General features: G+C 38.6%; 1 protein-coding gene across 2 annotated transcripts in view; it reads left to right on the forward strand.

Annotated features, from left to right (window-relative positions):
- The first annotated feature begins 3,975 nt into the window (after positions 1-3,975).
- LOC139971357 (uncharacterized) overlaps positions 3,976-25,727 on the forward strand; it is a 41,754-nt gene continuing 20,002 nt past the window's right edge. The window contains exons 1-13 of one of the 2 annotated variants that reach the window (XM_071977722.1): positions 3,976-4,159; positions 9,100-9,202; positions 12,163-12,302; positions 12,981-13,088; positions 14,694-14,903; positions 16,952-17,134; positions 17,866-18,037; positions 19,016-19,322; positions 20,120-20,285; positions 21,738-21,906; positions 23,279-23,379; positions 23,932-24,137; positions 25,091-25,289. In XM_071977722.1, coding sequence (XP_071833823.1) covers positions 4,127-4,159; positions 9,100-9,202; positions 12,163-12,302; positions 12,981-13,088; positions 14,694-14,903; positions 16,952-17,134; positions 17,866-18,037; positions 19,016-19,322; positions 20,120-20,285; positions 21,738-21,906; positions 23,279-23,379; positions 23,932-24,137; positions 25,091-25,289 — 2,097 coding nt within the window. In that variant the 5' untranslated portion in view covers positions 3,976-4,126. The remainder of the gene's footprint in view (positions 4,160-9,099; positions 9,203-12,162; positions 12,303-12,980; positions 13,089-14,693; positions 14,904-16,951; positions 17,135-17,865; positions 18,038-19,015; positions 19,323-20,119; positions 20,286-21,737; positions 21,907-23,278; positions 23,380-23,931; positions 24,138-25,090; positions 25,290-25,727) is intronic. The other variant, XM_071977729.1, reaches the window with a different exon arrangement.

Consider the following 25,727-nt stretch of genomic DNA (forward strand, 5'->3'; position numbering starts at 1 on the left):
GTAGTAAAAGAACAAACCTTATACATCAGTTGATATTTTCAACTTCCATATGTTTTTGAATAATGATATTTTCACCCTTCCATATGTTTTTGAATAATCGGTATGACATAAATGGTATTCCACGTAATTGTTCCGATTATGCAATAATCGTACCGATTCCGATTCAGTTAATCGTTTGAACACTAATTATAACCCTAAGATTGGCCTTAGTCTCATTTAGCAGCCGCCAGTCGTTTATTTTTTGTACTTATTTTTGATAATGGAAAATCGTATTTTTTGATAATGGAAAATCGTATTTTTTGAGAACAAAACGTAAAATCGTATTTTTGACAATTTTCCGTACAAAATACGGCAAAATCGTACTAGTTGGCATCCCTGAAACATCCCATGTAGACAAAGGGAGGTCTATATGATACATCTTCATTTAATCATGTCAATTTTTCTTGCATTTACATATAACATTAGCTGACATTTTATTCACTCATATTGGAAAGTTTTGTGCTTCTTCCATGGCATGGCAAATGTGTTCTTATACTTCATGTGTTTATAATAAGTAAAAAATAATAGATACATCTTGCTCTGAGGTTAATGCATATATCAGTCTCACTTTGGCATTGTATATTCTCGTATATAAATATCAAAACTCAGAATATCTTACACAAAATCATTGACATTTATTCTGATGGATTTTTTGGGCATAAAATGAATCTCATATTGATACTTATAGCAATGACTGCCTCTGGTTCAGGGAACTTTCAATAAGAACAGGAGAGGGAGGGGCAGATGGAGGGGCAGATGGAGGGGCAGATGGAGGGGCAGATGGAGGGGCAGATGGAGGGGCAGATGGAGGGGCAGATGGAGGGGCAGATGGAGGGGCAGATGGAGGGGCAGATGGAGGGGCAGATGGAGGGGCAGATGGAGGGGCAGATGGAGGGGCAGATGGAGGGGCAGATGGAGGGGCAGATGGAGGGGCAGATGGAGGGGCAGATGGAGGGGCAGATGGAGGGGCAGATGGAGGGGCAGATGGAGGGGCAGATGGAGGGGCAGATGGAGGGGCAGATGGAGGGGCAGATGGAGGGGCAGATGCAGGGGCAGATGGAGGGGCAGATGGAGGGGCAGATGGAGGGAGGGAGGGAGGGAGGGAGGGAGGGAGGGAGGGAGGGAGGGAGGGAGGGAGGGAGGGAGGGAGGGAGGGAGGGAGGGAGGGAGGGAGGGAGGGAGGGAGGGAGGGAGGGAGGGAGGGAGGGAGGGAGGGAGGGAGGGAGGGAGGGAGGGAGGGAGGGAGGGAGGGAGGGAGGGAGGGAGGGAGGGAGGGAGGGAGGGAGGGAGGGAGGGAGGGAGGGAGGGAGGGAGGGAGGGAGGGAGGGAGGGAGGGAGGGAGGGAGGGAGGGAGGGAGGGAGGGAGGGAGGGAGGGAGGGAGGGAGGGAGGGAGGGAGGGAGGGAGGGAGGGAGGGAGGGAGGGAGGGAGGGAGGGAGGGAGGGAGGGAGGGAGGGAGGGAGGTGTTCCTGCATCTATAGATACCAGGTTCATAGATGGTAAGTTACCAACAGCTTCATTTTGGAACTTTATAAGTCTACTTCATACAATGCCGGTTATGTCAGCTCCAAAATAGTTGTACAAGCATATCAGTTGGGAATCAGTAATGTTTGTGGATCTTAAATAAATTTCAAACACTGATTGACAAATTTATGGAGAATGGAAAGACAGTCAACCATTGCTTAAATGTGGCACAAATAAATTACCTTTTGTAAATAGGGGATTTACATTAACACCATATCAGTAATACTTGAATCTTGCCCACGTAAGGCTATTGGTAGGTAGGTCTGAAGAAAGAGGAACATATTTTAAACATAAGGGTGAATGTTTCATTCAGTTTTTCTGTTATGATTTTAATTCAGCAATATTACATGTTGATACACTGTTTTGGCAAAAAAATATAGAAATAACAACAAAAGAGCTTAAACATATAATAGTGGTCGAAAGCAGCAATGTTTTGTGCTTACAAACAGAATGGGTTTTTAAGCAGAAACATAAAGATATCAAAGTGAGCCAAACGTCATTCTTTCACAATTCACACAGCTTCATGTTGTGTAACTATAGCTTCTCACCATCCTAAGAACCATACAAGATAGGTGTTACTCATTTTAAACTCTTCTGGTACATTCTATTGCAGCCATACTATGATATGTAAGTTCTATACAGCTGAGGAGCCTACGTTTCATAAGATTTGGGGCTCAAGTTATTCACATTATATTTCAACCGTTCAAGAAGTCATTGGCTTCAGTCCGTCATGACATCTACACAAACAAGTTACTTCTTTTTAAGGGACGGGAGGGGTCATGGAGGTTATCGACTGCCAGGGTGAGAAGTCTACGATGAGCAGTGTATTGGAAAGGAGAAGTTGGTACACAGTAAGGGTGCTAAATATTAAATGGTGTGATCTTTTGTGATTCACCATGTCAATTCCTTTTCAAGACATTACAATATCTATGAAGACATACAAACATTCTTCAATGTCTGTTGAAATCTCATGCTTACAAAGTTGATTTAACACATCTCATTCATTATGTAGCATGCACATTGTCATGATGGGAACCTGGAGGTGATTATGGATGTTGGGGAGGTGTAGAATTCGATATAATTATTAGCACATGCCAACAGCTTGGCACAGGATAGGTACATAACTTGAGACAGAAGGTAGGCCTACACTGAGTCAGGCGCGTAGCCAGGAATTTGCCAAGGGAGGGGCGAAACTGTAGATTCGGCATTGCAAACTATCTAAGCGTAGCGCCACCATGATTGGCGCAAAGCGTACAAGGAAATTTTGGCTGAAAATGCCTCCCAGATCGCTGGAAATGGCACTTCACAGGCCTTGTAAGTTGCATCTTAGCATTTTCTCTTTTGAAAATAATAGCGATATCATAAATACATTTAAAAAAAAAAAAAAAAATATGCTCAAGGGGGGCGGCTGGCCCCTTCGCCCCCCCCCTTGGCTACCCGCCTGCACTATGTAAGTATGTTGCTCATTAATAACCAACCAGATAGGAATTTTTTGAACATGTATATAACTTGCATGCTTACTTTGCCATTTTAAATTCACTAAAGTTCTAACAAAGTTTTCATTTGGGTTTTGGTTTTAAATGGGTCCGGGGGGGGGGGGGTGGCTTGGTGGCTGTAACATCTCAAACAACTAAGGATGCATTCAATTTCATGTATATTTGAAATTCTTTATTATTTTCATGTTATAACTTAAAAAATGCATTCAGCATTTCAGTATTTTGTATTTTATTTCAGTATTCTTCAGTATTTTGGCACATGTGCTCTGCCTAGCCTTATACTGAAGTTTAAAACAAAGCTAGATCAAGTATCACTTCATTTCTACTTGCAAAAATGGCACTAAAGATAGCTAGGCATAGTGAGTGATGACAAACATTGATCAGTATGCTTATACTCATAAGCGAAATAGAAGCATATTAGTGTGTTGGTACAAGGTCTTCAGTGTAAAGAACTGTCAACTTACCCATTATAATATTGTATGACTTTGGAGATAACCTAACAATTATGTGCAACATCAGTTTCTAAACATTACCACTTCATCATAAAGGCTTACCTTCATTAAACTTTTAGGTTTCATATCCAAATCCACTTTGCCGCAATGAGTTCAAACTAACCATACTCCATGTTTACAACACACGATCAGTACAGCCTACAGCCTGGTACCATTCCAACGTTACAGTACCAAGCAACAACGCATTATTTAAAAAATAAATAAATCACGATACTAACATAACTATAACAAATTATTCAACGCACACTGGCACTGCTAAGCAAACTTCAAAACATCACTGACATGAAAAAAGAATATCTTGGGAAGAACTTTCATGTTTAATACCGAACGTGTTAACGTTTTCCTTACCTCCATCCATCAAACAAACCAAGCAAGTGATGTATTCTAAAATTCGCGGATTTGATACGCGTCAGAAAGTGGAATGTCACAGAAAATGTTCGGTACTACCGTCTACTTCGTCGCTTCATTCAAAGAGCGATGCTTCGCCGAAGGACATGGTCTGAAACAGATCCTTAATAACTTCAAATGAACAAGTGGCTGAACAAAAACAAACAACATGGATGATGACTACGAATGTGGTACTTCAATGGTAATATGACATAAACTGTTTTGGCCTTCCGTAAGAAGTAAGAAAATAATCGTCTCCGATTCGGACAAGAAAACGCACCCTCACTTAGCATACATTGTAGGCCTATCGTTACGCTTTACCACAGTTAGCCTAGCCCAATTGAAATACTCTCTTACTTCTTAGCCTAACTTAGGACTACGATACGTAAAACGTACATGTCACTGACTAATTAGATTCTTGCACATGGTAATGTAACAACGATAACTTCACCAATGTTCAAGGTGGTCCATTATAACTACAGACAGGAATAATTACCGTTGGAACTCACCATACAAATTCATACGCAGAACCAGGAAAAGCTGTGAAGTACCCAGTTTGGAAATTCGTTACCCATTTTCGGTTACACATTTATGCAAATAAATTACAGGGATGCAAATTGACAATTGTAGACCTTGACAGATAAACCAGTTCATTGCTGAAACAGATGGTTCTTTACAGTATTATCATATACGTGACATCTTTGTCAACAATGGTCTTCTACATATAAACCAGCCTTGGGATTCATCAAAGGTGACACGACTCAGCCTCAGAAGTACAAAACCGAAACAGTAAAGCTAAATCACCTTCACTTGTTTCACATTAGGCCATATATTAGTGTGTACACTAACACAGATACTATCACTATTCCATTCATACAATCAACTCAGTCAGGACATAAGGCTTCACTGAAAGCATCATCAATCAGAATAATAATCTCGGTATAGTACACTGTTAGATAATAATTTAAAATGGATACTCTCTAGGTTTGCAGTTCCTAACACAAATGTCATTGCGCTAATAAATTCCTTTGAGGCATTTTTCGGATCTGCAGTGAGGCAGCTCTGTCATATACTCATTATAAATTCATTCACAATGTATATTGTCACTGTTCAATCACTCATGCATTCCTGACAATATGTCATTGGTATATACAGTACCACAGACTCAACTTCTTAAGAGATTAAAAGGTTAAACTGCTCTCCCATGTTTGGCACCTACAATAGCCAGGGTACAATTCAACGTGTTCGAATAGAGGCTGTCCAACCAATGTCAAAATACAGAAAAAGAAATTCAACAAGACATCCAAGTATAAGCTTAATAATAGAAATTTAATTCATCAAAGTTTCTTCTTTCTTTAATCAAGAATTATAGTTCAAAATTATCAATACCTTGGGTTATATTATTCCCCTGCTACGGAGCGTATAGTTGAGGTACTACACAAAGTCGAAACCATTTACACGATATTAAGACATTTTTGATGTTTCCGCAAACATCTCTTTTTTCCAAAATGTATGACATACTCAATACAAAAGTGGTTTGATTAACACAGAAAAAAAAGAGGAATAATTCCTACTTGGATAACTATATGATATTACCTGTAGGTGAGAACAAGTTTACTTGTGAACACAATATTTAAAGTTCAATGATGTTCTAGTGTCAAACACTTCTCAGTATATTTCAGTTATCGTAACTACAGATGTTACAACAGTCAGTTTGGATTGATTACCTCAGTACGAGGAAAGTTACTGGCACTGTATTAAACTTGGCACTGTTTTAGAAGTGGCAATGTATTAAACGTTAGTGTTTGCACAGGTATACGGGTACCCGCCCCGCCGCAATACTACCCGGTTCATAATTTATTAACCGAATCGTAGGCAAATTGTAATTTTTTGGGGGCAAACCGATTGTTAGGCAAGACTTTCCCATTGAATTGGTGTGGTATTAGGCTACCATGTGGTCGAAGATAACACCAATAATGAAAGTGTTCCATTGAATATCTTATAACTGCGTCACAATTTCAGCGAATAAACAGATGGTTAGGCTAGATTCCCCATTAAAATTAGTGTCGTGTTAGGCTACAATGTAAAAAAGTTAAGGAATTCTCACAATTATTATTGATTCATTTGTTTATTTCATACAAGGTAAGACTGACAAGGAATTTTACAAGATGTTACTTATGGATTATAGACAGGATAACTAAACAAAAATAATCGCAAGTGGATTTTTTCGAAACATTTATTCCAAATGCGATAAAATCGCGCAAATCGAGCAATCTCGCGGCTAACGAGAACCCTATTGCCTGCATAACAGATAGTAATAACTAAAAACTGTTTGAGACATCAATTGGATATTTATCGATGTGGAGTGCAAACAAAAGCAGCGGCGGCATTGCGATGTTACTAGTGAAGTTAAATACAAGTTAATGAAAGAAAAAAAAACAAATTTAAATTATTGAGGAAGGTTTTATACCTAAGTATCTTACACATACATATTTTAATGTATGAAAACAATGTCAGTGGAGAATATTTAATTCATTTATTATAGCATCAAATTTGTTATTTATTGAAAATCGCTATACACTAGGGTAAACAATTTTTTCGGGTAAATGGATACCAAACATGTAACGGCTCTCGGGTACCGGGTTCCCGATTTTTGGACCTACAGGTGTAAACACTATTAAATGTGCCACTGTATTAAACGTGCCACTGTATTTAAAGTAGCAATGTACTAAATGTGGCACTGTATTAAACAAAAAGAAATAACACAAACATTGAAATATTTTGAATCAAAGTTCACAATGCCATAATAAATGATCGCATTTTAACCAATTTCTTGATGATTTTCAGATTTCAACATTTCATAATTGATTGTGTCAAATTAATGACATGTGGAAAGATATCGCAGCCAAGAAATTCATTGACACATAGAAATCGTATGACTCGGACAGCAAGATGCTCAGCTGAGAGTGAGGTGTTTGCTCCAAAATAGACTTCATGAATTGGCTAATCCATTGTAAATAAAATATATGGCAGCGATTAGCACAGATTGTCAAGAAAATATGTTGTATCTAAATAGCTCAGGTACAGTAGGAGGATCACCTGCATGCAAAAAAACTGTGTAGCTGGCTAAGTACAGTATACTTTAGAGAGAATTGTATTGAAACAATAGATTTAACAGAAAGTCTCATATATAACTGAAGAGTCTAATATGTGAAATATTATTATGAATATTGAAAAGGTTATTCTTACATGGGAAGGAGGGCATTGATAGTATGGAGTCCAGTTTTATGAAAAATAAAGGAATGATTTGACTTACAGTTTGGTTGCTCACCGGTGGCCACTTTCCATTCATTCACACACACAAACAAATCCTTGATATACAGTAATATAAAATACAAATCCATTGGGTCGACAGAAAGGAAATTGGTTGTTCTACAGACTGTCAAGATAGAGTAGTAGCCAAGCAAGATAGAGAAGAATATAGGCAGATAGAGTAGTGTCCAGGCAAGATAGAGTAGAATTCAAGCTATACTGTACTTCCTACAAAGTTCAGAATTTGAAATCCATCCAATAGATTTGTGAAATTAAGTAAAGTTCCAAACAGACAACAATGGCGGGCAATATATAAAGGCAAAGTAAAGTTAGTGTCCTCCAATCAGAATAGTAATAAATCTTCCCATGTTATGACAATGGAGATTGAATTTATTTCAAGTAGGGTTCATGAGTTCCTGTAATATCCGACAGCTAGGCTTCTGTGGAGACTACAATGGTGATTAGTATCAGGAAGTGCCAAGATTAACAATCAATTTATATTTTTACAGTTATATTTGGCTTCTTCACTTTAATTGGAATTGCACAGGAAGAGATTCAGGTAGATGATATAAAAGTTTTAACTTAGGATCTAATTCTCCTGCAATGTCACTAAATCTATGTCCTCATGGCTTGGGGGGTTAAGGTGCTCTGCAGCCACATGGCATACCCAGTAATTACTTTGTCTAACTAAAGGGGGAGGGGCCAAATTGGAGTAAGGATACAGTACCCAATCAGGAAAGTAACTTTCTCTAACCAGTCCTTTAGAGATCTCCTGATTGGAGTTGCTACCAGAAAACTCTGACCACAGCAATGGTGATGCCACTATTCTGAGAATAGGGGAGTTCTGTAGTAAAGAGGCAACCTGCTAATGGACACCAAATGTATATACAAAAACTGCAGAAGAGACAATGATCTTCTGTTCTGATGCAGTGTCTTCAATAAATAGATAAACTGTGAAGCCAGCAGCTTCTTGACTATAAACAGGAAATGGAGCCAATTTACAAATACACAAAAGCTTGTTCACTCATTCAAAAGATAACCAGGCTTACTATCACCAATAGCAAATTTTTTTATTTGCACAAAGACTGCAATATTTGTTTTATGACATCATTCTGGTTGTGAAATTTTGGGTTTACAAAAGTAAGGTTAAAAATGAGAAACCGTCCTTTAGCTATGGTAATATTGATTTAAAGAATTTTTATTTCAAAGAAAAGTTTAGGTATAAAACTAATTGTAAGCAACATGCTTTTAATATCAGATGGCATAACTGGAAATCTTTATTTGAAGTTTAATGATTTATTTGTGGTTGTGGATAATATTGACTAATGGTCATAATATATGTTATTATGAATTGTAAATTGTTTGGACTCTTGATGGGTGATAATAAAAAAAATAATTATAAAAAAAAAAAGGTTCTGATGCAATATCTTAAATAAATAGATAAACTGTGAAGCCAGCAGCTTCTTGACTATAAAGAGGAAATGAAGCCTATTAAAAAAAAAAAAAAACAAGAGCTTGTTCACTCATTCAAAAGATGACCGGGCTTACTATCACCAATAGCAATATACACTGTCCTACATCTGCTCTAATGTAACAATGTTTCATACTTTCCCATGGAAGGGTTAACATAGTTTTGCTCATTAGGAGACAGCACTATATGCATCAATATGACAATGATATGCAATCTATCAGAGAGATATCAGAGAAGGAATAAGGCTTAATAAATTTAAATTAAGCAATGACAAGACTGTTGATATATATATATGCTCTTCTATATTAAATGTATATGGCACACTCAGTTCACGATTTGTGCATCTTTTCTTTCGGCAGCCTCTTGATGAAGGGCCAGAGGATGTCAATGTATTCAAAGGCAAAGATTACAATGACTTGAATGATGAAACATTTGGTTTGGAGGATGAAGACTTTGGAGATGGTAACAAGTTCAGCTTTTATTACCCGTATCAATGAAACTTCAGCTACAGTACAAGGTTTCATGTGCAGAGATGTGCCCAGAATTTCCTGAGTGCCGGGTATACTGATCACTGTCCTGGGGGGGGGGGCGGAGGGGTCTAATGGGGAGAAGGTGCCCCCTCCCTTTTCAGAAATTTTCGATTTTTTAAGGTGCTCAGATGCCAAATGCTGGCACTTGTGTAGCTTTTGAAGCACATACGCAAGTACCGGTACTAGTTTTGCTAACAATATACATTTTTTAATTTATGTTGAATATATTGTTAGCAATTAGTGCTGTGCCGTTTACACGTTTAAACGTGTAAACGAACGAAACATCGTTTAAACGTTTAATAAAACCTTATGAACGTTTAACGAAACTATGATATCAACTGAAAATTAAATTATTGGCAAAATCGCGTATCCATTCCTGTGTTTATTTTGTCTACTACGCGAAATAACAACACAACTTACGATCAGTCGAATCATAAACCGCGAACGTAATCCTACTTTGGTCCCCCCCCCCCGATGTATCCGGCGATATGAATGGCTTAAACTTGAACGCTGTTATCCTTTTGTGAAAACTTCCTGATTCGCAGCACAAGTGTACTTTATATCGAGCCGACAGCGGCGGCGCAGATAATCCAGTCAATGCATGTTCGATCGAAATGATTACAATCCCTGTCCATCACATTGAACTCTCCGATCAGACAATACCGGGTCGAATACTCGACTTGGTAATAGTTGTTCAAATACATGATCAAAGGAAATGTATCGATTGGAGATCGTAAAAAAAAACTCTGAAAATCAGTTGAGAAATTACCAATTGTGTACGAAAAGTAAGTTGGTACACCTTTCAAATTTTATGAAAGATCCAGCAAAACACTTTCGAAAAATTCACGTGAAACTGGCAAATCGTGCTAAATGCAACTAATGTCATGTATACAAGGCTCTAGTACACCCATTTATGAATAAACCGTAAGACCACATCTGGTGTTAAGCGGGGGGAAAAGAAAGTATTTTCTAGAATTTCGAAAAAATACGGAAAAAATAATGTCCTACCATAGTTAAGTGTATAGCAAATAGCCTAACCAACTCGTCTGTTACGGATCTCACGTAACTACAAAAACACAACCAATTGTATTTTGCGAACTTGACGTTTTCTACAAGAACATGGAAATAATGTTAAGCATTAGTTAATCATGCCGTGTGGCCTAAAACATATTTTATTACAAGGTTTACTTTCATAAAGATGACCATAGCTTGATATCTTGTGCTGCGTGTATTAACTGTGCCTCGTGTATCACGGGGAATACTCCTTGAAATGTTTCTTGGAAAAGTGCCAAAAATGTTAACAAGCAGGTGTTAGACAGGGGATGAGCGCGCAGTTTGTACCTGGGAAAATTCTGAGCACATATACAGTATCCTACCGTAGTATTTAAGTTAGGTTAAACCGTACTGCAGTTGTAAACTGATGTACGTTTAGTGCGCGCTATTCATTGTTAGGCATTCTAGAAACGGGGCTTTGCCGAACGTTTTTTGTTTCATAATATCGGAGGTTCTGTAAGTTCAACTTTTTAAAGATTGTAAAACAGATTAAATCTCTTTTCATTTTATAACATAATACAGCTACTCTAACTTGTCATTTAAAATTTTTCATCAGCTTCGTGACAATTTAAATTCAAAAAGTTGTCAGTATTTTGCATCCTCAACTGCGATTTTTTTTTTCGCCAGACACGAAAAAAATTCCTCTTCCTTTTCCGGGGTCTTCGCCCCACCAGGGCCCTAGGGCGGTCCCCTGGACGCCTTTATGCTCGGCGTTTTCTCGCGATTTTCGCGAACGTTTAAACGTTTAAACGAACGAAAAATCGGCCGTTTAAACGTTTAGGTCTTTAAACGAAAACTCACAGCCCTATTAGCAATGTTGGGATTTTAAACCTCATTTAAAGATAATTTTAAGGGTGTTCTTTGGACCACCTAGCATTCATATTACGTTGTCCGATGCATTTTTGGGTTGTACAATGAAAGCACGAATAATTAATACTGGAGCTGACCGACGTGGTGCATCACTAAAATCATGTGCACTAAGAGTTCATAATTTAATGCCCAGTGGCTATTATTATAGTTACTTACTTTACAATGGCCCACCCATAAGTAATACTATCATGTATTATTTAGCCTTGTAGGTGAGTATCGTAACGTTATGTAGGAATAGTCTATCGGCCTGAGTCTTAAAGTCTTACTCCTATAGTGACTAGTCTTACGGAGCTCGACTTTGCAAAAATCTTCGACAGAACGGTTGTGTAGAGTTATGGACATTTTATGTGGTGTACATCACTTCATGATTAATCACGTTGGGTTGCGGGGATTATCTGGTAGTGACAAATTAATTACATAATCGTTTCCGATCACTTCCAGAGACAGAGGGTAAGCCCAGGGTATAGCGTGTACATTGCAGCGACACAAACCAGCATGCCGTATGCGCACATGCACACTATAGTACTGCATATATGTAAAAATTGTATTGCAGCTACCTTGTGATACATCATGTGGCCGTGAGTAGAAAGCAAGCGTGGTTGTGGCCACCAGATTCTTTAGTATGAAGTATACGATACTTTAAGTAACCATTACTGCATATGTACAGTATGCACATTCTGTCTTAACTAATAAGAAATATAGCTGACTGCAAATTTGTGATGCGAATAAGCTAGTTGTCCGTCAGACAACCTAAGCAGGGTTTTGGTTGTCCAGCATCATTTTGGGTCTTCTCGGAGGATCGGACTCGTCGTGACTGTTAATTTGAGCCCTGTGATGTGATATAGGGTTACATGCTAACACTTGATGGTCTGTTGCATGAGATATGATAATCAATACTGTCAATCAAAGAGTACATATCACATATATAGTCTCAGGGATTTTTTTTTCCTTTTATAATCTGTTCTATAGAAGCATGGGAACTCACTCATGAGAAGTTGGCATTCAACTTTGACCAACAGATGGGTCGGCCAGAAGAGGACCAGGGGGTTACCTCAAAGTTGATGATGGAAGGAGATCCTTCGGACACAGATAAAGGACCATTAGAAGAGGTAAACCATACTCGTCATAATTTTGCATTCAGTAATCGGGATGGCCAGGGTTTCATTGCGGTGAGCTGTCAAAGAATAGCAAATTTGCATGATCGTTATAAATTTACAGATCTCTGAATCAAAGAAACACGATATGGTGTCAGTACTAGCGCATGCGAATGCATCAGAAGAACTTACATACAGATGGAATGCATGATTGACTAGATCATGGTTCCACTGGTGCAGATTCGCAAAATGCAAAAGACTAAATCACAACTTGAATGAAACAGTTACTCGGACTTGAAACTGCAGAGGTATATTTGAAAGGATCTAATTGTCAAAACTATGTAAGAACTTTCATGTTCTATTACATTGAGAGATAAACAAGCAAATTCTAGCCCTACATGCACAATGTCATAGTGCCAGAAGTAGTGCATTTCATCAAACTATAGTAACAAGGAAGCCATAGTGAGGGGGTACAGGATATATATATTAATGTTGCCAATATTGAAAAATTGGATGTTTAACATGTGCAACTTTCCAGCAGCAGGAAGTTTGTTTAACTTCACAAACTAACTGAGCTCATTTCTCTCCAGTGTCATGTTACTCAGCAGAGAAGCTTATTTACGATCTGACTTCATTTAATTTCATTATATTTATACTTTTATTGTCACTTTCTATTTCATTAAAATTTCATAGGATTTGGAGAAGAGCATTACCCAGTTGGTTCTAGATGATGAAGATGATGATGAAATGTTTGATATTCCAACAAAGAGTACATCTTCTTCTCAGCCAATCAAGATTCAGGTATTGCTTCCCGACATGTATACATCCATAACAGGCGTTACTTTGTTAACAAAATAAGATTACATAGAATTATAAGAAGATATACATGTTGAAGAATTATAAATAAAATAAAACTGTTAGCAAACTGCTTATCCACTAGAGAGCCTGTGTAGGAGAATGTGTAAAAGTAAGTTGGCCTGACGTTTCGATCCTAGCAGGATCTTCTTCGGAGGCTAAAGGACAAGTCACTTCTCATTTAGCCTCCGAAGAAGATCCTGCTAGGATCGAAACGTCAGGCCAACTTACTTTTACACATATAGAAGAATTGTCAGTATAGCGAATATTTCCTGTGACAATTTAATATATTGTACCTGCTGTAAATACGAGCTTCATCAGCCAGTTGACATAAAAGTCAGGGGTGTTGGACCTGGTACGGCAGGTCCTGCGAACGCCGGACCAATATTCACGGCGGCAAAAAAGAAAAAAAAAATAGGACTAAGAAAAAAAAATAAAGAAACAAAATGAAACATACTTCCAAAATATGTTTCAGAAGATTAATCAGGTGCAAAAACAGACAAGGGAGAATCTTGTTTTTTCATATAACACATGTGAACTGCTATTTCATGCAATCTGGGAGGTATATTTTTCAATAACTTTCAATAATGATGACGGCAAGTAGGCTAAATGTCACTACTCTGGCATGGCAGGGGTCTTGTTTTCAAGCTCAGGAAGTGCCATTTCCTGCAAGCTGGGAGGCATTTTTTCACAATTTTCTTCATTACGCTACGCGCCAACCATTGTTGCGCGTAGCGTAGTTTGACCTACCAAACGTCCCCCCCCTCCCAATAATTATGATAGATGGCCACACTCTGATCTGCCGTACCAATCCCAAATAGCTTCCGACGCCCCTGCAGCTGTATCTATCAGTTACAATGGGGGGTTGTAGTAATGCTACTGTTACATCTATTGACAAAAACAATTGGAGACGTAATGGGATCCAATTCACAGTCAGCAACTAATAAACAGTTGCTATGAGATTGCACTGAAAATGGCCTGTCATGGTATACTTCACGTGATATCGTTCGGTCCTATCACAGTTACTTATCTGGTTTCTCAGCAAGACGTAACTTTAGCACGAATTGTCTCAAGATTACACATGAAGTGTCACAATGTCTAAATCAAGTTAGTCATATTGTAGGAGGGTTCAAGAAGATGAGATACAGGATTTCTGGCTGAATCGGAATCATATATGCTTGGCTGCAAACGGCATGGTATTTTTCCATATAATAACAATAAACTCTATTTTTACATATATAATACAAATAAAATCAATTTCTCCATGTGATACAAATATACTCTATTGAGCCATATATGATACAAATAGACTCTAATGAACCATATGATACAAATTAAGTCTATTGTTTTAACTTTATGTTGTAGTTTGCAGATTCCAACCTGACAAATCTCTTTGGACCAGGATCACCTCTGAGTCTGTATGATCCTAACCTCTATTGTTTTAACTTTCTGTTGTAGTTTGCAGATTCCAACCTGACAAATCTCTTTGGACCGGGATCACCTCTGAGTCTGTATGATCCTAACCGCTATTGTTTTAACTTTCTGTTGTAGTTTGCAGATTCCAACCTGACAAATCTCTTTGGACCGGGATCACCTCCGAGTCTGTATGATCCTAACCTCATGTCCCAAAGTGCCAAGGAGAACATATGGGGTGCAGCTCATGTTGAAAAGGCTAAGACAAAGTCGGCTGAGGATAGTCTCAAGGCGCTACTACACATTGGAGGAGGGCAAGGCAAAACAGGCGGAGATAGTGCTTGGACGGTAATGTATTGTCTACTTAAAGGTTCAACATTTTATCATTGAATTTAACATTACAAACTACTATCAGGTATTCACACCACCTAGTTTGTTTCGTTGTCTCCATCTGAAACAATGCTGCACCCCATATCAGTTATACAGGGATGTGCCCATGCTGGGCGGCACTGGGCGGCCCCCGCCAAGCACTAAAAATTACCGTCCAGCACCGTCTTAAAAATCGTTTATCCCGCCAAGCATTATTTTCATCTAAAATCCCGACACTCCTAACAATATATTCAACATACATTGGGCCTAGTCTATGCCAAAATCATACAGACTAATAATGCATCAGTTACGCATGCAAGAAACATTGCTTACGGCTCTCAATCGGTCCCTTCTAAAATCTCTTTCAAACAAACTAATAACTTTACTAGGTAAGTAATATATTTTACTAAAAAAAAAAAAATAAAAAATAAAAAAAAAAAAAAATGCAAATTTTTAGCAAAACTAGTAATTGTGTATGTGCTGAAAAAGCTACACAAGTGCCAGCATTTGGCATCAGAGCACCTTCCCCCAAGACGGCGATCAGTATACCCGGCACTCAGGAAATCCTGGGCACATCCCTGGTTATATAACATCAAATACATGTCAATTCACATAAATTAGAATTCATTGAAGGGAATGGATCCTTCCAGGTTCAGCCTCCTTTACAATTTACCGAAATAAAAAATATGTTGGGAACTATTTTTTTGCAAATCACTACAAGGATTATGAGATGCTGTTTCGCCAGTTTCTTACAAGACTACAGTCATCACTGTCGTTGTCAATCAGTTTGAGACAGGGAAGTTTGGGAGATCTGGGAAGACTGCATTGCTATAGTGGCAAGCCAGGCTAACCACTGGTATGGATTTTTAAACAGGATCAATAAAAATAGATAACAAACTCGCCAGAAATGAAGAAAATGACGGTTTTTGGCCTACTATGGCAGACGGGGGCAATTATTTGATCCAAAAAGGTGTGGCTTTACAACACTATGGTGATGTTTGTGCGTTTCAATGATGTTGTGGTACACACAGTTGAGTAGGCTTGTATATGCTTGGGTGGAATAAAAAAGGGAAACATGTATGATGAGACTAGTATCGTTAACAAGGATGAAGTCAGTGTGCTGTTACCATGGGGACAATATGACAGTGGATTAAAGAGGGATAAAGCAGGTTGCAAATTATGAGGTTCAACCGAGCCCAACATGAAACCTTGCAACTATCTCTGTATACTTGTCGAAAATTTGATTACTTTTAATTACAAAGGTAGATGATTTGGACGTGTTGAACTTTCTACATTTATTTCTTATTCGACCGCAATTACAATGGTAATCTGGGCCAGCTCATTCCATGCTGAACTGGCAGCCATTGTAGCAGGCATCCAAGATCAAGAGCGCCTTTGAACAACTTTTGTTGATTTTGGCGCTATATAAATGTCTTCTGATTGATTGATTGATTGATTGATTGATTGATCAACAGGCTGGCCAAGCTAACAACAATATCGAGGAGTATTAGCTCAGTGGTTAACGCCGGTGCCTTCCAATCATAAGGTCCCCAGTTCGAGTGACTCCAAGATTAATGTATGTCGTCCAGTTACAGAGTTGTTGACAATTGACAATTCATAATCATGGACTTTAAATATGAATCTAAGAGACTGACTTCAGTCAGCTTGTGGCTTTGATAAGCCAATGAGGCTTCTTTGCGAGTTCCTGCTTGCAGGGCGATCTAAAATAAATACATACATACATACATATTATGAAGAAACTGGCATATTCGCACTATACATTCAGTGGCTGGTTTGGTGGTATTTAAGTCAGCATTGCTGAAGTCAATCATTGCTGCAATGCACATTTAAGTTGTAGTAAAAAGTCTATCAAGGGAAATTAGATTCCACTGGTTACAGAAGAACATAGCAACTGATGTAAAAGGAATTCCTGTCATGGTAATATCCTGTCTGTACTGGTAATGAAACTGCTCTGTCTAACACATGGATCAAAGTTAAATAATTATTAAACTTTTTCCAACATGCAGGATCCTTCCATTCTTCAAGCTGTCCCGGGACCAGGACGCATGCCAGCAAAAGTTATGACCTTAGAAGAAATAGAGCAAGGAGTGAATCACGAAGCTACAGCAAACTCTGCAGCACAACCACAACCCATTGGTACTCCACCACGAGGACAGAATATCCCGATGGGTACCCCACAAAGAGGAATGGTCAGTTTCAATATTATTTACTTATGAGATGTTAAGTCTTTTGTAGAGGGGGAAGCATGACTGATAATTGGTGAAGATAGGGGGAGCAGACTGGGGCATCAATGAGTCTAGGTTGTTATTATTATTATAATTCAATGGAAAACATTACAAAATTATTTAGTCAACTGTGTGTACAAAATATTATACTCGCACGGAATCATGGCTTTTAGACATATTGTAGCCAGGGGTGCAATGCTTTTAAACTGGTGCTCTTTGGAATGAAGAAAAAAGACAAACTCATCAAAAGCGAATGGCATATATTCAACTGCACAACATTTACGAATTCTTCATATATGGAACAAAGCTGTAATATTGATTGAACATTATTATCTAAATTATGTTATATGCGATACTCAACAGAAAAGAACCATGCTTTGATAAGAGGGGGTAAAGCAAACAGCAAGTTACTAATCAGGGGGTGATGTATTAATCTAGCAGACACTTAACAGCGGAAAACATTGCACAAGTTACCAAGCCACTTTGAGGAATTATATATCTTGCCAAACATTATCCATGGTGTTCAACTGAACTTAATTCCTTAACTGTGTGTAGGGCTGTTGCAAGGCATACAATAGCTGGTTTCTATATTCCAGGTAATGGAATATAGTTTAGTAAATGTTTATGACTCACATTGGAGATGAGTACTTATGTATTGCACCAAATTTAAATATCACTGGTTAATATTATCATAGCAGAACCAGATGCCTGGTGGTGTCCCTGAGATGGTTCGGTACTGGACTCAGAAGCTACACCAGATCATGGGAGGACGGGTATCACCGACAGAAATCAGCAAGTTAATAGTTCACATGCACCAGACGAGCGGAAGAATATCTCCAGATTATCTACATCAGGTGCTCATCAAACGTAAGTGGTTTATCTATTCAGTAGAATAAAGATCTGTTCAGAAGGGTTACAAAGCTGACATCAACAGATATCTGAGGTATCATCGACTGTGTCAGGCACACTCTTGTACAAAGCCGGTTCATGTAACGAGTGCTACATGCTGACTGGGTTAGTTGGAGTGCTCCATCCTGACTGGGTTAGTTGGAGTGTTCCATCCTGACTGGGTTAGTTGGAGTGCTCCATGCTGACTGGGTTAGTTGGAGTGCTCCATGCTAACTGGGTTAGTTGGAGTGCTCCATGCTGACTGGGTTAGTTGGAGTGCTCCAGGCTGACTGGATTAGTTGGAGTGCTCCATGCTGACTGGGTTAGTTGGAGTGCTCCATGCTGACTGGGTTAGTTGGAGTGCTCCATGCTGACTGGGTTAGTTGGATTGCTCCATGCTGATTGGGTTTGTTCCAGGAATTACCAATGGCAGTACCATTACATACTTCATTATAATGAAAGAAAGCTCAAAACAAATAACATCATCGGCATACACCGGTCTTGGTCCACAACCAAGATATAGCAAAGCTGAGTGTTGTTAATGATCTATACTGTAATGAGCTGGTCATTCCCAGCAACAAAATAAATATTAACTGACAGTCTTGGCTTAACTGTGGCATAGTTAAATGGGTCTGCTCCGATGGTGTGTTACTCCACCGCCACCCACACCCACCGAAACAATTACTATGGTAAGATCGGCTTGCCTCACTTTCAACCAAAATAACGATTATTTGGATGTGATTGCTGAGTGAACTTGTAACAACAATTTCAAAAAGACTTTCAGATGGAATTAAACTCAAATAAGAGAGGCTGTTCTCTCCAGTTTTGGGATTATTAATAAGTTAGTATTCTCTTTGAATGGTTTATAAGATGATAGACATGTGAAGGCTCATCTCTTCTCACAACTTGTAATGTAACTTATTGCTTACAAAACATCCCTCTCTATTTTCGGTTCAGGTGCCTCAGTACGATCACCGATGGTAAATTCCCCAAATTTTGCTCCTGGCACAAGACCGAATATGATGCCTAGATCACCATTCATGCCCATGCCATATCCCAACCAGGGGAGAGTACCAACACATCCTCACCAGGGGTCTCCTATGGGCAGAGGTCACGCAATGGGTATAAGTCCCATGGGAAGAGGCTACCCTGGAACACCACATCCAAGCTTTGGTTTAACCCCTATGCATCCAAGGATTCCACCCATCCGGCCATCGACGGACCCTGGTCCTGCAAGGAGGCAGTGGATTAGAACACCACAACGGTAAATCATATTTCTTATGCAGACAGCAATCCCCATAAGAGACAGATGATATTTGTATTCGAAGGCTGACCTGTCGTCCCTCAATTTGGCAATGTATCACAAAACCGTTTAGGGAGAGCTGCCTTTTGTGCCTGGTTATACATTAGTGTTTGCACAGGTTATCCAGGGAACCTGCCCGACGAGATACTACCCGGTTCCTAATTTATTACCCGAATCCTACGCAAAGTGTGATTTAAAAAAAAAAAAAGTTGGCAAACCGACGGTAAGGCAAATTTGCCATTGACTTAGTGTCGTGTTAGGCTAATTAAAGAAACAAAAGCAAATCGAAATTATTGAGGAAGGTTTTATACCTTATCTTGCATGTACGTATTTGAACATGAAAACATTGTCAGTAGAGAATATAATTCATTTATTATAGCATCCAATATGTAATTTCTTGAAATTTGTGATACACGAGGGTAAACAATTTTTTCTGGGACCCAGATACCAGACGGGTAACGGCTCTCGGGTACCCGGTCCCAATTTTTTCACCCGTGTAAACACTATTATACATACAGACTATGCTTCCAATCAGAATTTCGCAGATTCTGGATCTAATGAGCTACGGTTGTTACTATCAAAGTTACTGTTAATACTAACACAATTATAGGCAATCTTTCTCAACTTGTAGAGTGTGATTTATTTGAAAAAATAATTAGAGGTAGAACATCCGATAATCATGAATAAAATCAGATTAAAAACAACAAAATAAGATGAAACACTAATTCAGACTTGAGTTTTGGTGTTTTTACTTTTAGGGGCAGACCAGATGGCAGGTATCCAAGACCGGGACGAGATCAATGCCAACCACCGGGGGATGAATATGCAAATTTAATGACACAGAGAGAGAAGGATTGGGTGATCCGTATACAGATGCTTCAATTGCAAACAGAGAACCCGATGATCTCAGATTATTACTATCAGGTAAGTCATTAGGAATATTAAAGTAGATCTTGCATCACAAGAAAATGGCAGTAACCAACAGTAGATACTCTTTCTGCAGAGAACCCAATGATCTCAGATTATTACTATCAGGTAATTCATTAGGAATATTCAAGTAGATCTTGCATCACAAGAAAATGGCAGTAACCAACAGTAGATACTCTTTCTGCAGAGAACCCAATGTTCTCAGATTATTACTATCAGGTAATTCATTAGGAATATTCAAGTAGATCTTGCATCACAAGAAAATGGCAGTAACCCACAGTAGATACTCTTTCTGCAGAAAACCCAATGATCTCAGATTATTACTATCAGGTAATTCATTAAGAATATTAAAGTAGATCTTGCATCACAAGAAATGGCAGTAACCCCACACTACATACTCTTTGTTGCATTACTATCACAAGTAGTGTTTTTATGCACTGGGTATCCAGGTACCCGCCCGACGCAATACTACCTAGTTCCTAATTTATAACCCGAATCATATGCAAAGTGGGATTTTTTTCGGGGGCAGACCGATGGTTAGGCAGATTTCCCGTTGACTTAGTGTAGAATTAGGCTACCAGGTGGTCAAAGATAACAGCTATTTTGAAGTATTACATGGATATCTTATAACTGTGTCACAATTTCAGCTAATAAACAGATCCTTAGGCTAGATTACCCCATTAACTTAGTGTGGTGTTAGGCAACCATGTGATCGAATGTAACAGCAATAATGGAAGTATTCTATGGATATCTTATAACTGCGTCACAATTTCAGCGAATAAACATGGTTAGGCTTAGCTAGATTTCTCATTGACTTGTGAGTGTGATGTTAGGCTACCATGTGGAAAAAATTGAAAGATTCTCACAATTATTTTATTCATTCGTTTATAAAATAGAAGGAATGGCTGACAAGGAATTTTACGAGATGTTAATGGATTATAGACGGAATAACCAAAACAAAATCATTTATTCCAAATGCGATCAAATTGCTCAAATCACGCAATTTCGTGGCTAATGCGAACCCTGAGCCTGCATAATAGATAGTAGTAGTAACAACTGTTTAAGAGCTAAATTGGATATTTATATGGTCTGATCCAATAGAGGTGGAGAGCACACATAAGCAGTGGCGGCAGTGCAATGTTAGTAGTAATGTTAATTATATGAAGTTATTAACAAGTTAATGAAAGAATTAAAAGCAAATAGAAACTATTGAGGAAGGTTTTATACCTTATCTTACCCCTACGTACTTGAACATGAAAACATTGTCAGTAGAGGATATAATTCATTTATTACAGCATCCAATATGTAATTTCTTGAAAATCGTGATACACGAGGGTAAACAATGTTTTTCCGGGTACCAAGATACCCGACATGTAACAGCTCTCGGGGACCCGGTTCCCAATTTTTGGACCCGTGTAAAACACTAATTTTGATTTGCTTTGATTGCAGATAATGTTACAGAGAAGACAAACTAAGCTGAAAGAAGGAGACAAGGGATCAGATGAGAAGAAATCTTTAGGAGACGAGAAATTTGGCAGAGGAGATGCGGACGAAAGACGTGGGAAGAGAGATGGAGAAGATAAAAAGAATAAACTGGAACCGAGAGTTTACAAACCAGGTAGGTACATGATGGCGCATTAGACTTGGAAGAGTGGGAACATTTCAGGAAAGTGGGGGGGGGGGGGTTGGGGTACATTATTGGGATGAGTATATCAGTCTCATTGTTGGTAGTGGAGTCCTACGGTCATTTCATATCAATTAAGATGGGACCAAATGTAATGAAAAAGGGGACGTTTAGAGCATTTGAGCTAATTACTGTATATCATCAAACCTGTATGCTATTATGCATAACTGGTTAACATGCAGTTCTGGCAGCAGGTCTAGCAAAGACTAACCTTTTGTTATGAACATATAATTTATGACAAAGATAATGTGGTGGCACCATGTTACTGGGCCATCATTTTAGGACAACCAAAATGTGACATGTGAACAACCGGATTTTTTTGAGAAGTCGGAGATCAAACAGAAATAATGTTGGCAAATTTACTTTTGCTATAGAGATAGATAGATATTTATTCAGCCAATCATATAAAAATACAATGGAAATTGGTTGATAACAAGAGCTCAAAACATTAAAAATTGTAAACAACATATAAGACGTATAATAATAAACATAGATTATGAAAACGTTCCTATAAAATAAAAAGATGAACAAAATATAAATGTAACTACAAAATATTAAAGCGAACAAATATATAAATACCCTCATATCCAATATAAAGTCTACAAAGTATAAAATTGTTGTATTTGAGTTGTATTTATAATGGTGTTGTATGAGTCTGACAATGAGTAACGCACGGTCAAATTACGGGGAATCACTTTAATAAATCTTTGGTTACATGTAACCAAAAATGTTTTGTTTTATGATTTTTCCCCCACACAAATGGTAGTGTATGAATGAACGGGGTTAATGAACGGTCTAGCGTGCGTTACTCACATGATTAATGCACTCCGGGTGTTAATGCTCCGCCCTCGTGCATCGCTTGCATTATCCCCCGATCGTGCATTAATCCTGTGAGTAACGCACGCTAGACCGTTGATTAACCCCTTATTTTATGTCCAAACCGCGTGCCGCGCTCTGAAAAAGTTAACTTTCTGTTGCTTGCAAGTGAAGTTTTCTTCTTGTCGCTAACAAATGCAGACAGTAATGAAACGTGATACCTTGTTGTCTTTATCTACACCTAGGATGTCCACCACTGCTATGTACACTGTGTTGTGGGTATTGTGGGTAGCTGTATGTATTGACTGTACACTAGTGTCTAATTACTGACAGTAGCAAGCTGTGTGTGTATTTTCTATGATCGATGGTTGTGTCTAACACTTCTGTTACACCTCATTCGAAACTAGGTCAGATTACCGGCATGAGACGTTTCTTTGTGCGCGAGTCTTCACACCCTTTAACGTTAGTATGATCCATTTCTCTTCATCAGCTCAATTTGAAGGTGCCTTAGGTCGGGTAACTTCATCCAGCGTCAACAATCCCAGACAACTGATTGATGTCCACAGTATCAGACATGAGGAAGAAGAGGATGTGAGTATAACATCATTTGGAAATCCGCTCTTTAGTAAGACTGTCGTTCATTTTTCGCCACTGTCAACTTCTGCACCTTTCTAGCTAATTAGTCTGGAACAATAGCATGCGTGTTATGTAATCAATTCGCCAAGCCTAGCGAAGGAAACCAGTGTGGAAAAGTCACTTGCACAGCTCAAATTTCTCAAGATCTACCATGAGAGCCTGTTACAATGACCGAGGCAGGTAAACTGTTATGGCAGTGGTAATAAAGGGCATATTTTCAATTGTAGAACCATCAACTTCCATCTACATTTATATATATTCTTCTAGTCAATCCAACCATACCAACAAGAGCACTTGTGTTGTTCGTATGAAGAATATACTGTTGAGAAAAATGAATATACCACATGGCTTCAGAATTATCATTCTTAGAGTGTTTTATTTCAATCAATTAAGGTTTCAGTTTGCAATCTCTTGAGATATTCACATAACAGGAGAGAGTAATACTGGGTGGTTTGGTACAGTACAGTTATTTCTTGATGAACTGATTGTAAATGTATTTTCTTTCAGGCAAGCAAGGCCAAGGACCATGGTAAGAAGAGGAAGATTCTTCTGTCCATTGAACGAATGTATGATGTTTTCTTGAAAGCTGACGATGTAGCAATTCAACTTAACGGCCTCCCAGAATCAGACACTGGCGCCCTCTTGGAAAAACGACAGCAGCTGTTGAATGACTTGTATAAGTCTTTGCAACTGGAAGAAGAACCAACAGAAGAGTGAGTAGCATGAAATAAACAATATGGCAGTATAATGTTTATGTTTGTATGTATATTAGATCCCCCTGCAAGCAGGTACTCGCGAAGAAGCCTGATTGGCTTATGCAAAGCCGCAAGCTGACCAAAGTCAGTCTCTTACATTCATATTTAACGTCCATGATTATGAATTGTTAATTGTCAACAACTCTGTAACTGGACGACATACATTAATCTGGGAGTGACTCGAACCGGGGACCTTATGATTGAAAGGCACCGGCGTTTACCACTGAGCTAACACTCCAATTGTCTGCGAATGTCTGCAGGAAACTCGAGTGACTTTCCAAGAAATCATTATTGAAATGATTGCTTCAATTAGCCAAATCGTTCCCTGAAGTGTATGAATACAGGTAAAGTACATTGTTAGTGGTACGATCTTTCTCAAATGCAGCTCAAGAATTTGAGGAGGTGTTTGAGGCAGTTGTTTGACAACTTCTTCAGCATATGATAAAGATGACAATTTGGGTTAGTGTCTCCTTTTAAGAGTCAGGATCCTTAACTAAACATGGAGAGGCAAGGATGCATGGCGCTATTGAAGGGGAAAGAAAGAAGTAACTACCAATGTCAAGTTCCAATCACAGCACCTATGAGCCGGTATTGGCTGTCCATTGAAAGCAGCATTGCAATAAATTTGTATCAGAAAATTATTGAAAATACCTAGTATGTGTAGTCTTAGCTTTGTGAATTGCCACTGTCAGCTTTTAATTGGTTATGGTGTCATTGAAATGTCGGCAAACATTAACATGATTGACATAGATTGTTAGTTGGTTGCTATTGGTAACATCACAACAAAGTATCTTACTTTTCACATCTTTATCAATTAATGTTACATTAACAATAATCTGTGTATCCAATACTTTTATGCAGTTTCAGAAACCATTTAATACTTAATTGTCTGTTGTTATCTTGTCAATCAGTTGCAGCAGCCATGAAGTGCTATTACAGATCCTATCGGTCAGGAAAGGCAGGAAGTTGCTAGCAAGATTACTGCCTCTGCTCTCACATCAACAGGGAAGTCTTATCGTCGACGTGGTAGCTCTTCATCTGCTCACAGTATTGAAACGAGAGTCAGCAGATATCAAGAAAGGTGCCTCTGAAGGAGTCCCTCAAGAAGAGGTAAGTCTAACAGAAGCCACGCCCCTAATCCCCTTATAATGAGGCTCTCATAGACGATTCAGGATCTCACCTAGTCACAGACTTGTCTGGAATAAGTTCAAATATAACAACTTCACAGACTATTGTAGGTTGTGTTACCGAATGGGTAAAGATAAGACACAGACATGTCTGCAGGGAATCATTTATGTATGTATTGCATGTATTGCATGTATTGTATGTATTGTTTTGTATTGTATGTATTATATGTATTGAATGTACTATATGTATTTTATGTATTTTAGATCCTCCTGCAAGCAGGAACTCGGGAAGAAGCCTCATTGGCTTATCAAAGCCGCAAGCTGACCGAAGTCAGTCTCTTAGACTCCATTTAACGTCCATGATTATGAATTGTCAATTGTCAACAACTCTATAACTGGACGACATACATTAATCTTGGAG

The sequence above is a fragment of the Apostichopus japonicus genome, chromosome 1 (genome assembly GCF_037975245.1).
Source record: "Apostichopus japonicus isolate 1M-3 chromosome 1, ASM3797524v1, whole genome shotgun sequence".
Classification (NCBI taxonomy): Eukaryota; Metazoa; Echinodermata; class Holothuroidea; order Aspidochirotida; family Stichopodidae; genus Apostichopus; species Apostichopus japonicus.